The sequence below is a fragment of the Haliaeetus leucocephalus genome, unplaced genomic scaffold (assembly GCF_000737465.1).
Source record: "Haliaeetus leucocephalus isolate CR32 unplaced genomic scaffold, Haliaeetus_leucocephalus-4.0 Scaffold68, whole genome shotgun sequence".
NCBI lineage: Eukaryota > Metazoa > Chordata > Aves > Accipitriformes > Accipitridae > Haliaeetus > Haliaeetus leucocephalus.
In genome coordinates, this window is record NW_010972504.1 from 1,502,306 (window position 1) to 1,513,380 (window position 11,075).

The 11,075-nt window shown below is 49.5% G+C and overlaps 2 protein-coding genes across 2 annotated transcripts in view; both read right to left on the reverse strand.

The window, feature by feature from the left end:
* Nucleotides 1–4,034, reverse strand: part of LOC104839469 (corticosteroid 11-beta-dehydrogenase isozyme 1-like) — a 4,764-nt gene extending 730 nt beyond the window's left edge. Inside the window, exons 1-5 of the mRNA XM_010579778.1 lie at nt 3,631–4,034; nt 2,884–3,014; nt 2,163–2,274; nt 1,347–1,532; nt 361–529 (exon numbers count right to left, since the gene is read on the reverse strand). Of these exons, the coding sequence (XP_010578080.1) occupies nt 361–529; nt 1,347–1,532; nt 2,163–2,274; nt 2,884–3,014; nt 3,631–3,718 (686 nt within the window). The 5' untranslated portion in view covers nt 3,719–4,034. The remainder of the gene's footprint in view (nt 1–360; nt 530–1,346; nt 1,533–2,162; nt 2,275–2,883; nt 3,015–3,630) is intronic.
* Nucleotides 4,035–10,345: 6,311 nt separating this feature from the next.
* G0S2 (G0/G1 switch 2) lies at nt 10,346–10,954 on the reverse strand. The gene has a single exon (XM_010579024.1). It carries the CDS (start codon nt 10,931–10,933, stop codon nt 10,628–10,630), a length of 306 nt encoding a protein of 101 aa, XP_010577326.1. The 5' UTR covers nt 10,934–10,954; the 3' UTR covers nt 10,346–10,627.
* Nucleotides 10,955–11,075: the final 121 nt, after the last annotated feature.

The following is an 11,075-nucleotide window of genomic DNA, read 5'->3' on the forward strand; positions in this document are numbered from 1 at the left end:
CCTCTTCTCCAGACTAAACCGCCGAGCTCCCTCAGCCGCCCACAAGACCTGCGCTCCAGGCCCCTCACCAGCTTCCCACCCCTAGATGGGATTAGTGGGAGGCAGGTGGCCGGCACTTCCATTTGGACCCATGGAACGTTAGGCTGCGCCTAACCGGCGGGGGCTGGTTTTGCATAGCACGGGGAGAGAAGTTAGTTTTGGGACCGCTTTTTGGTGGAGGAGAGAGCAGAGGGTGTTTGGCATGCACCCGCGCGACAGCAGGGCGGGAGGAAAAGCAGAGGTGACAGCGGAGAGTCGGTGGCAGAGAGAGGCGAAGGGCCGGAGAAGCAGCTGAGAAGGTGACGCTCAGCTCCTGATCAGCTGGATCGGACAGCACTGATCTTACCGGTATCGATGAAGCCAAGGATGCAGAGCGTGATGGAAACGTTCACGCTCTGAATGCTGAATTCCTGCCTCAGGGAGCTGAAAAATCCGTCCAAGGCAAACTTAGTCGCAGAGTAGGGGACCGTAAAGGGAAACCCGACTTTACCTGGACACAGAGTGAAGTTCTGTTACAGCGCAGAAAGCTGCTCCGCCTAAACCCCTGTTTTGCACTTCATCAGAAAAAGAATTTTACCCAAGGGGACATCACTGTTAGTGAAATGTCATCCTGGCACCTGAACAGCAGCATTACAACTATTCCCGTCAGCTTCCAGCTCTTTCAAGGTCTTAAGGCCAACACCATGTCTCATGTCTTTGCTCAGGGTATGAGCAACCAGCAGTGACTATGAGACCTTCGGGGGGGAGAGATGGAGCAAAGTTTAAACTCTTGTCTCTGGACACAGAGCTGAGCTGATCACCAGAAGACTAACTAACATACCAGCTGTGAGTGGGGACATCTGTTAGTAATTTAGGTTCCTGACTTAACAGAAATTTATTAGAACAGAGTCGTGTTTTTGTGAAGAGAGTCGGTCGATAACTCACTCTACAAATATTAGCATGAACTTGACCTACCAAACAAAGATGACAGCCAGAGAACCCATGCAGTGAGAAATTACTGCATTTCCGCTTTTCCCCGTAAAACTGGGGGTATATGAGCTCTGCTGCTTTAATGAGCCTGACACCAGGGTGTGGGGTGTAGTTACAGGGCTGGTCAAAAAGCAAGCTGTGGTGATTGGATTGCATCAGAGAACAAATTCCATCGAGAAAATACAAAAAGATCTGGATTTTTTTTTTTTTTTATAGTGTGGTAAGCAGTTGTGGCTCCTTTAGGATGCCTGGTGTCTCTGCATGGTACTTACTTCTGAAAATCAGCCCACAGTGTCTTTTGACTGAATCGCATGTCACCTACCTCGCTCCCCACTCACCTGCCATGGATGAAACCACTACGATGCTGCCTTCGCTCTCCTTCAGCATGGGCAGGGCAGATGTGGTCATTGCCACATAGCTGAGGAAGTTGATCTCCAGGAGCTTTCGTACATGCCCAACATCCCCGTTGAAATAACCAAAGTACGACGTGCCGACATGATTAAGAATCAGCATGTCTAGGCCTCCTGCAAGCAGAGGAGCAGGCATTAGTGCTGGGTGGGAGAGGGCTACAACCAGCAAAACAGAGCCTTTCCTGCGAGAAGAATAAATGTAATCAGAAGAAAACAGGTTTTAGGGTCGGAGCTGCGGCCTGTCATCTCTGGAGTAGGGATATAGTCCAGATTGTGGCTGACAGTAAAAATTTTATTGTGATTTTTTTCCCCCCCTTGTTCAAAACACAAACACCATGGCACAAGGGAGATCGCCCTTGAGTTTTCTGTGGGCCCAGGGTGGGAGAGGAAGCGCTCCATGCAGAGCTGAAATATTGCATTTCTGCAGCTGTGACCCATGACCGCAATAGCAAGGCTGCTGTGGGCCTGATGGACGGTTTCGGACCACAGTAGCTGGGGGTGATGAAATCCAGGATTATAATACTGGAACAGGATGTCATGAGGGCACAGAGCTGAAATCAAGAGCGCAGTTCAGCCTAAGCTGGAGTGATGAAGCCGGGTGGGGAAGTGGGACCACAAAGGGCAGAATTAGGGAAAAATCTCTCCCACTTTTTTTTTTTTAAGCAGGCACATGGCAAAGAGCAGCACGGCCAAGCGAGATGCAGCGTTCCGCTGTCATTTGCAGGGAGCAGGCTGTAAACGTACCCAGCGAGGTCTCTGCCTCCTTCACCACGTGCTCGGCGAAGGCCATGTCCTCCATGGTGCCGCTGACGTACCGTGCCGAGGCTGCCCCCAGCTCCAGGCACCGCTCCACCACCTGCCACACCAACACAGCGTGTCAGAAACCCCTTTCCGTGTCAGAAAGCCCTTTCCTTGCCCTGGGAAACCTCCTGCAGTGCAGAAGAGGGTGTCTGTGCTGCCTGTGATGTGTCCCCGCCTTAAAACGGCGGCTTCAGAAGTATGTTTGGAGCCTTTTAAGCTTCAAAGGGAGCCTGAGAAATTGTTCCTTTGGCGAATGCATTACCCAAGGCAGTCTGGCTCTTTATCGGTGCAGTCTGTGCTGGAATTGCATGCATGTAGGGTGAGCAGGAGCCTGTATATCACTGCAGTGGAATGAGGGTGTGTGTGTGCTGAGGGAGCCTGTGAGCATGGGGATACGTGTTCATACGTAAGCAAGTTCAAGTACCGTAATATGTGCTATGCAGAGTGCATGTATCTGCAGGAGAGGGATTCCTGTGCATGCAGGAGCCCCAGACAGCACAAGTACGCATACCCGCGAATGTAACTGTGCCTATCTGGTATTCGTGCCGTGCCAATCACACGTGCATGTATTCATGCATGTACCTGTGATGTGAGATTGGCCTTCATATATTTGTGTGTGCACTGCCATGAACATGCATGTGTGAGTGCTCAGCTTGCCATTTACTTTCTGCAGCTTGGCCTCTGTCCGTGCTGTGATCAAAATGTGGGATCCCATCCGCGCCAGGTGATACGCCATCTGCTCGCCAATTCCAGTGCTTGCTCCGGTGACAATCACCCGCTTCCCTTTCAGCATCTCTGGGGACCAAGGCACAGGGATGTAATTTATCCAAATGCTATTTAAAAACAAAACAAAACAAATCCCCTAACGCCCTTCAAAGTAGTTAACTGGAAGCGAAGTGAGGCTGCAAGTGCAAAGCATCCGGCACCAGGATGTCTCTTCTCCCAGCTGGGAAAAGCTGCGCTGAGGAGCAGCTGCAGCTCCTCATGAATGCAGTGACACGGGGACAGCGCTCGACTCTTTCAGCAGTTTTTTTTTCCACAAGTCAGGACGCAACTTAGAAACACCCCGACTATTTTGTAATAAAAATCATCCACTAAGTGCATGCTTCAAAACTCAAAATCCAACATTTAAAAGTCATGTTTATAAATTCTTTGCGACACACTGGAAAACGGAGTGTTCAGAGCCCTCTCCATCTCAGACCCCCTGCCTCACCTGCTCCTTCAGGAAGTATTTCTGCGTATTACTTGCTCAGTTTGATTTCAAATCTTTGTTAAAACAGCTTTCCAGTATCAGCCACCACACAAAGGCTCAGAGGGGGTTTGGTCCAAGCTCTGTACAGTTTCTATGCAAAACACTCAAATGTGGCTTTTAATATTTTTCCTTAAAGACAGATTCACTTTTAATACTTACCCGGTTTGAAATTCTCCCTCGCAGAATAAAACCAGAAGGCCAAAACCAATCCCAAAAAGGGAAGGAGAATCTTTTGCAACCGACCCATCCCACTGTGGAGTCGGGAAATAAAGCATGAGAGAGAAGGGAGGAAAAAAAAAAAAACCCCTCTGCGGAGCTGCTCCAGAGGGAAGCAGCAAAGCCGGTCCTTTAAAACCTGTTAGCGAAGGAATTGCGACTCCCAAAGCACTGGAAAATCACGGGTGGGTAGATAAGCGAAGCAAACCCTTTGATTTGCTCCCCGCCGGAGCTGGCAAACCTCGGCCTAACCGGCAGTGCTGGCTGTTTGGGTTCTGCCTGGCTCTTGTCATATTTCCTGTCCTACGTTAAAAATGCAGAATTTTGCACAACACCCTGGAAGAGGTGTGTCTTTGCTGAGCAGCATCAAGTTTCACTCTGAGAACATCAGAGGCAGCCTAGTGCAGGTGGTTAAACATCGTCTTTTATTCCTGCTGGCACGCTACGGGGGTGCGTGCGGAGATGCAAGCCGGGTCGGATCGCTCGCGGCGGGTCGGGCACCGGGGAAGGGACTGGGGGCCGGGGTGCTGCGGGGGGACACGCAGCAGGACCTGCAACAAGGGTCCCGTGCTCCCTGGGGCATCGCTGCTCTGCGCCCCGAAACACCAGACTGCCGCCGCGATGGTGGGCAGCAGGCGCCCAGCGATGCGCATCACCCCCAAACAGCTCCGAAAATGCTTTGCTGAGGCAGGGTTTATTTTTTCATCTCTATCTAATCCTGCCAGCAGATGAGGGAGTAGGGGCTGAGCTGGACCTGTCACCAGGGGTGCAACCGCTCCAGCTCCAAGCCAAGGGGCCGTTCAGGCACAGGGAGGTTTGCAATGAAATACTGAATGTTGTTTTCTGCCGAGAAATAAGGGTCCTTGCTGCCATGGTTCCTGCTTTGAGTTTTGCAAGAGCTTTGTTCTTGTTTTTAAGTGAACATAGTCTGAGGAAAAAAAAAAACCACATAAAATCTGCTGGCTCTCTAGGTCTGGGCAGCAGCAAATTCAATGCCATCAATCTCATGCACTAAGTATAAACTATGTTCCAGCCTTGGTCTGATGCTGGGATCTTTATCGCAGAGTACCAGTACCTGCTGCGGTACATGGGATGGGGACAAGCTGTGGGAGCTTCATGTGCTCCTGGAGCTGCCCTGCTAGAGCATCTGCGTTTTCGGGGGGGGAAAGCCCTGTTTGCTGGGACAAGAGCCTCATCTGCAGTGCGGGGGTTGCGCCATGCTCTGATTTACCTGGGCACAATGCTGGGGTTGTCCCTCTCAGGCCTCTCTACTATAACCAGCCAGAAAGAATTATTTAAATAAAGTTGTCTGGGTTTTTTTTTCCTCTATTGCAGCTTTAAAATAAAGATGATTTAATTTAGTGGCATACCCGGTAGGGCAGTGGAACTCTCTGGCATTGCTTCTGCTTTATAGATTATTTTTTTATTTTCTGCCTTTCTACTGCAGTCTCAACTTAACCTCTGATAAGAAGCACTTAACCCACCCTTGGTCAGATAACACCAGTACGGTCACTCTGCCTTTTCCTGCCTTCCTTTGCTTCGAACTTGGGTCATGATTATGGGGCAACCATTTCATTCCTTGGCTTGAAAAAAAAATGAACTAATTAACCTTACCTCAGCTGTGATTTTTGTCTGTGTTGCCGGCAGGGAGAAAGGCTCTTTTCAGCTATTGTTGTTTATTACTAGTGTTAGGATACTGCAGTAAAGCAATAACTGTCAACCTTTGTGCACCGTCTGCAAGCGTGTCAGGAAGGTAGCGTGCTCTTTGCACAGGGACATGCGGGGCCGGAGGCAACCCGGTGGCTACGGAGCCAAACACTGCGCCTGCTTTGCTGGTGTGTTGTTTAATAAGAATTGTGAGTTTGTTTGGGATTTTTGCGTGAAACAAAGTAGCTGCTAATAAAGGACTGAAACACTGAATATTTTGGACCAAACTTAATTTTTTTATATAAGAAAATTTGTGTATGTGCCATTTAGGGTGTCCTGTGTGGAAATGAAGGGGGGGGTGTGCTGGTGTGGACCCTGGGAGGGCTGTGGGCTGTGGTGGCAGCAGGAGCCACTGGATCTGGCCGTGCTTCGCTGCCTGCCCATCGCCCTCCCAGGGCACTGCTGCTCCTCACTCCCGCTCGCAGCTTTTTCTGGGTTTGTTTTGCTGTATGCAACTCAAGAACTTGTTGCTAACATTTTCCTGGGGGTGGGAAGCGAGGGAAGGGAGAGGAGGGCAGGAAGAGGCAACTTCGGAGAAGTGTTTTCTGATCTCGGCTGGTCCTGGCCCCGCTGCTGCCAAACCTTGGCACCTCGGCAGAGGGGAGCCCGATGGTGTGCCTGGCCCCGGCCCGGTGACAGGGAGACCTGGGGGGGCAAGGAGGAGCAACCTGTTACTTCTGAAACGGCTTCATCCAAATGATCCTGGATGTATGCTCCCACTGCAGGTTGCTTCTGCATCGCTCATCTGAAGCCGTGTTTTTCAAGGGGTGATGCTCGGCGTTGTGCTAACTGCTCTGTGCAGGGAGGTTCTTCATTTAGTGCTGCCTGGAGCTCTCTTGGAGGAAACGAATATGTGAAGGAAACTTGTTCTGACAACAAACAGGCAGAGCAGCAGAGGGGAGCTGCTGGAGAGCCCCCGCCGTGCCCGCAGCCCGGCACTGCCTGGTGGGAACGCATTCCAGGAGCAGGGCTGGGGCTTGGGCAGGTTTGTGCATGCAGCTCAGGGACTCAAAAGCACTTGGCAGGAATTGGGATACCACTTCTTTTTTTGTCTTTTGAGTGATAGTTGGCTTTTTATCAAATCTTTGTTAAATGCACAGGATTTTCCTTTTTTTTTTTCCTCTTGCTTTCTTTATCACGTAGACATTAAACCATTATTTCTCATACCCAACTCTCCCAGCATACTTTACCACGAACACAGATCTAATTCCTTTCTTTACAGATAGGGATATCACCATTATAAAGGGCTGCCCTCAGTTATACTCGCATTAGGCTGATGTGCACATCAACAGGATGCTATTGGGCCGTGACCTGTGTGTGTTTTGGCACGGCTGTGCGCCGCCTCACCGTGGCTCCTGGACGTGGCACGTGGGCAGTACCGACGTCCTGCAAACGCCATCGCTGTCGCAGCCGCACTGCTCCTGAAAATGCATGCTCGGTCCCAAGGGAGACTCAAGATGATTGTAGGTCCGGGTTTGGTTTGACGTAATATTTATACTCACTGCCAGTTTAGAGAATATAGTGTGATGTTTAAGTCATTTCTAAGTGCTAAATTAATTTTTTTCCCTGTGTGACCAAATTGGGAATTGCTGCCTTGATATTTGATTGTTGGTACTGTGGCTGGTTTGAGTCTTGGCCGCTATCTGTGTTTCCAATGCCCTTGGTGTTGGATGGCAGAGGCTGATATGCTTATCTGGGCCCCTAAATTTAGCCTGGCAGCTCTTGAAACATCCAGAGTCCAAACTGCAAATAGTGAGTGAGGACTCACTAATGACATTCGGCTCATGCCCTTGAAGCAATTGGCCTGTGAGGGAGGGCTGCTGGGTTTTAGGTGGCTTTCAACTCCGTATGATGAAAGCCTGGACAATGGTGCCAAGCTGAAATAAGATCTTTGAGGAGGTGTTGCAGGATGGGTACAGACAAATACCAGATCTCATGCCAGCTGTAATTTTCCTGAGAATTTAATGCACCAGGAAAACTTCACATTTACAGGTTAAAGTAAACTGGGTTCAGACAAGTCTTAAAAGGAAGACAATAACAGAAATCAACTCCATGTGATGCTCAGCAATCTAATTCACGCTTTGGGCAATGTGTGGCCCTCCTCTAGAGCTTATCTCTAGGGACTTTGGTTTAACTCAGTCGTAAACGCTCCATATGCTTCTGTGCTGTAGCTTGTCTGAGGTATCCTTACTAGTACTGACTGTGCATCTTATTCCATTTGGTTGCTCTCTGGTACAGCCCAGTACTTAAAATTTCTCTTTGCAATTCACAAGCAGGCTTTTGGAATGACTCCGCTGTGCTCCGTTGCCAGTTGCGCGGATGCTGGTTGCATGGGATTGTATCTGTGGCAGTTGTGTTGGCCAGGGCTTTCTGCAGTTTGTCTGGTGTTGAAATACAGATGTGAGGGGGCTCAGGAGATGGGGCTGTGAAACAGGCTGGTTTGAAGAGTTGTGCCATGGTTTAAAGACAGGGAAGTTTGCTGAAGCCTTTTAATCTACTGCATCTGGCAAGTCTGCCATTTGTCATAGTTAAAGTGATGTTAAATGGATTACTAAGCCTCCATGCACTCTGAATTTATCATTGTGTGGTTTAAAGAAGACTTTATGTGGTCATTGTGGTAAAATCAGCCATTAATATGTGTCTAATTCACCATTCCTGCAGAGAGCTGGTCTTGTCTAATATCAATGCAATCTGCTGTGGAAAAGGTAATGCGTAGGCTTGACCTCTCAGGCTGACCTTTCGGGGTAATACGTGGGAGGTAACGACCTCTGAGCTTGCAGTGCGTCAGGAGGCAGGAGATTGTCTTCTGCAGGACACGGTTTTACCAAGTTGGCTCCAGAACTGCCGGTGCAGTACATGGTTTAGCTGTCTAATCTCGTTAGCTGTCTTAGGAGGAGCTATTTTGATTGTTCCTCTTTGCTTTAAGCTCATAAACCCTGCGACTGGATAACTGCGGAGCGGAGGTGTGGGCAGCAGGGTGCTGGCACGCTGCGAGGAGACCCCGTACGTGGTGTGAAGACAAACCTGAGGTCCAAACCCAGCAGTGGTGGAGGTCAGCCTGGATGCGCTCGCCTGGAGCTCCCCGGTCGCCTCTGGATTCACAAGCTGGGCTGCTTGAGACCAGCTCTGTCTCCTCACTTTTCAAATTTTCCCTTTCCCATAGAGCAGGATGAGACACCTATGACTTGTGGAGAAGCGCTAATCTTGGGAATCGATGTGTGATTAACAGAGTTTGCAGCTGCCTTGGACAAAGACGTGATTCTCATCTTGGTTTAATCCATTTGTCAACTGTTTAGCTCTGCTTGCCGCAGCAGCAACACTTCTGATTGACAGTAATGTGCGGGAGTTCAGACCTGGCAGTATTTCCATGCCTGATACAGCCGCAGACATTCAGGTCCCTGGTTTATCCATGCACCAAGCGTGTCACAGGGAATTCCAGGTCAGCCTTCCCTGTCCCTGAGGCCGTGCTGCAAACGTATAACCTGCTTAAAGCTGGAATGGGGGGGGGATGACAGACACTCGTCAGCTGATGGCTTTCTTCAGGCCTGAATTCTTCCTTCATGCTTGCCCGTGAAATTTCCATTGGTATCAATGAGGCGTTGGATTGTTCAACCTTGCCAGAGACCAAAGGCTTGGTTATGGACTAAATGATTTCTCAAAGGCCATTTTTAATTGAACTCTGTTCTTTTCCCCATGAGGAAAAGGGACTTTACACTTGATTCAAAGCTTGAACAGAGTTTTTGTGCAGTCTTGGTAGGATTCCTCCTCCACAATGTGCTGCTGTGGGTTTTTTTTAACAGAAATAATTGTCAACCAAATGAATTGTTGGTTATGTATTCTGAAAATGTAAGGAAGGGTGAACTTTAGCTGCGTTCTTATATTTTCGGATTCTGATCTTAACTTGTGCAGCTCTGAGAGGAGCTATGCATTCTGCACTGGTGTCAGGCAGCGCTTTTTCATTTTCCGTAATCTCCTGCTGTTTGTATCGTTTTGCTTTTAGTGAGGTAGTGGCATACCGCTGGTACATCTCCCAGTTTCTGTGCAAGATGTGTAGCCTGCTCCTACCTCTGCCCTGCTGGCCATGTCTTTGCCACTGAGCAGGTAAAGAGGGATTTTCTGCCCCAGTCATGACTGGCAGGGACTATTTCCCTTCCCTCCCTTCTGTAGTGTGGTCAGGATCCTTCAGCTGTGGCTGTCTGGAGGGTTTATTTGACTACCATGACATAGTCCTGAATGCAGCAGATTCTTACTAAGCCCAGGGGAGATTTTTAAATAGGTGAAAGTCCTCCAATGAGTCTGGCAGTGCCCTGGGTACAGCCCTGAAGCTTGGATCCCTGGTTCCACACCCTCCAGGCTGACTGTGCCATCAGGTTTCTCTATGCTTCAGTTTTTCCATCTGTGACACCCCTATAATACTGGAAGCTAATATTATTCTGCACAGTTAGGTGTCTGTGGTGGGTTGGGAAGGATCCCAGGAAAGGTAGAAGATTTTTAAGTTTTTTAGCTGGGCAGCAGCTGTAGCCTGTTAAGAGCATTGCTAGGGGATGGACAGTTGTTTTTTGTTTTAAAACAGTTCTGGGCACACATGGCCATGGCAGAGACCTGAATCTGTGCCACTAAACCCAGATAACTCCATAAAGTACAACCCTACCTCCAACTCAGGGCATATGTCTGTCATCCATGTGAGACAAATGCCCCCTCCTCCCCCTGCCTCAGTGGGCCCATTTTGGAAGGGAGCAGCTGCTAGAGGTATGGAAAAGCCACCCCCCTCAGTCCCAGAGCAGCTTCACTCAGGGGGGCTTTATTGGGAGGGTGCAGCTACCACCCTCAACTGTTCCCTGGGTCCCCCAGCTACCCCCGAGAGGAGCCAGAGGTGTGAGTGAAACCTATTTGCAAATCGGTAAGAGAAGGCTTTGAAAATAAAAGCAGCTAAGAGAGCGTTGGTACCATATAAAATATTTATTGATTTTGCAAAATGTTGTAAAATGCATCTGTAATAAAAATAAGAAACCATGCTGTGCATCTTGCACATTTTTATACCAACAAAAGGTATTTTTTCCCCACTGCTGCACAGCAGCAAATATAACCATTCACTTCTTTCAAGTCTTGCACTTGCGGTCTCCTCCTTCAGCCAACCCTTCTCTCTTCTTGCTGGAACCACCACCAGGTACAACAGGACAGCAGAGTCTCTTGTGCTCGGTTCCTCGGCAGGCACCTCTCCGGCGCAGGGCTCTTAGGAGGCGTGCTGCCTGGTCACCAGGGCCCTCTGCATCCCCGCCGGCTTCTTGCTCTTTTCCAAGATCAAATCCTCTTGTTTCTGGGGACGCGTTTGCTCTCGCGTCGGGGCAGGTTTCTGCTCCTCCTCCTCCTCTAGCCTCCCTTCGGAGGTGAAAGGACTGCACACTGCCTCCACCAGACCAATAACCACACCAAAGAAAGCCAGCACGCTGCCCAGCATGTACAGCTTGACCATCTTCCTGTTGGGCTTCTGGCTGAGCATTTCTTTGGCAAAGGGGATCAGCTCATGCATGGTTTCCATTTTTTTTTTTCAGCAGCAGATGTCAGTTCTACAAGAGAAGAGAGGGACATTAGTTAAATCCAGCTGCTCTCTCCCGTAGTGGTCAGAGCCCTCCAGGCAGTCCAAGCTCTCCGCAGACACCGCCCCCCCCCCCCCCCCCCCC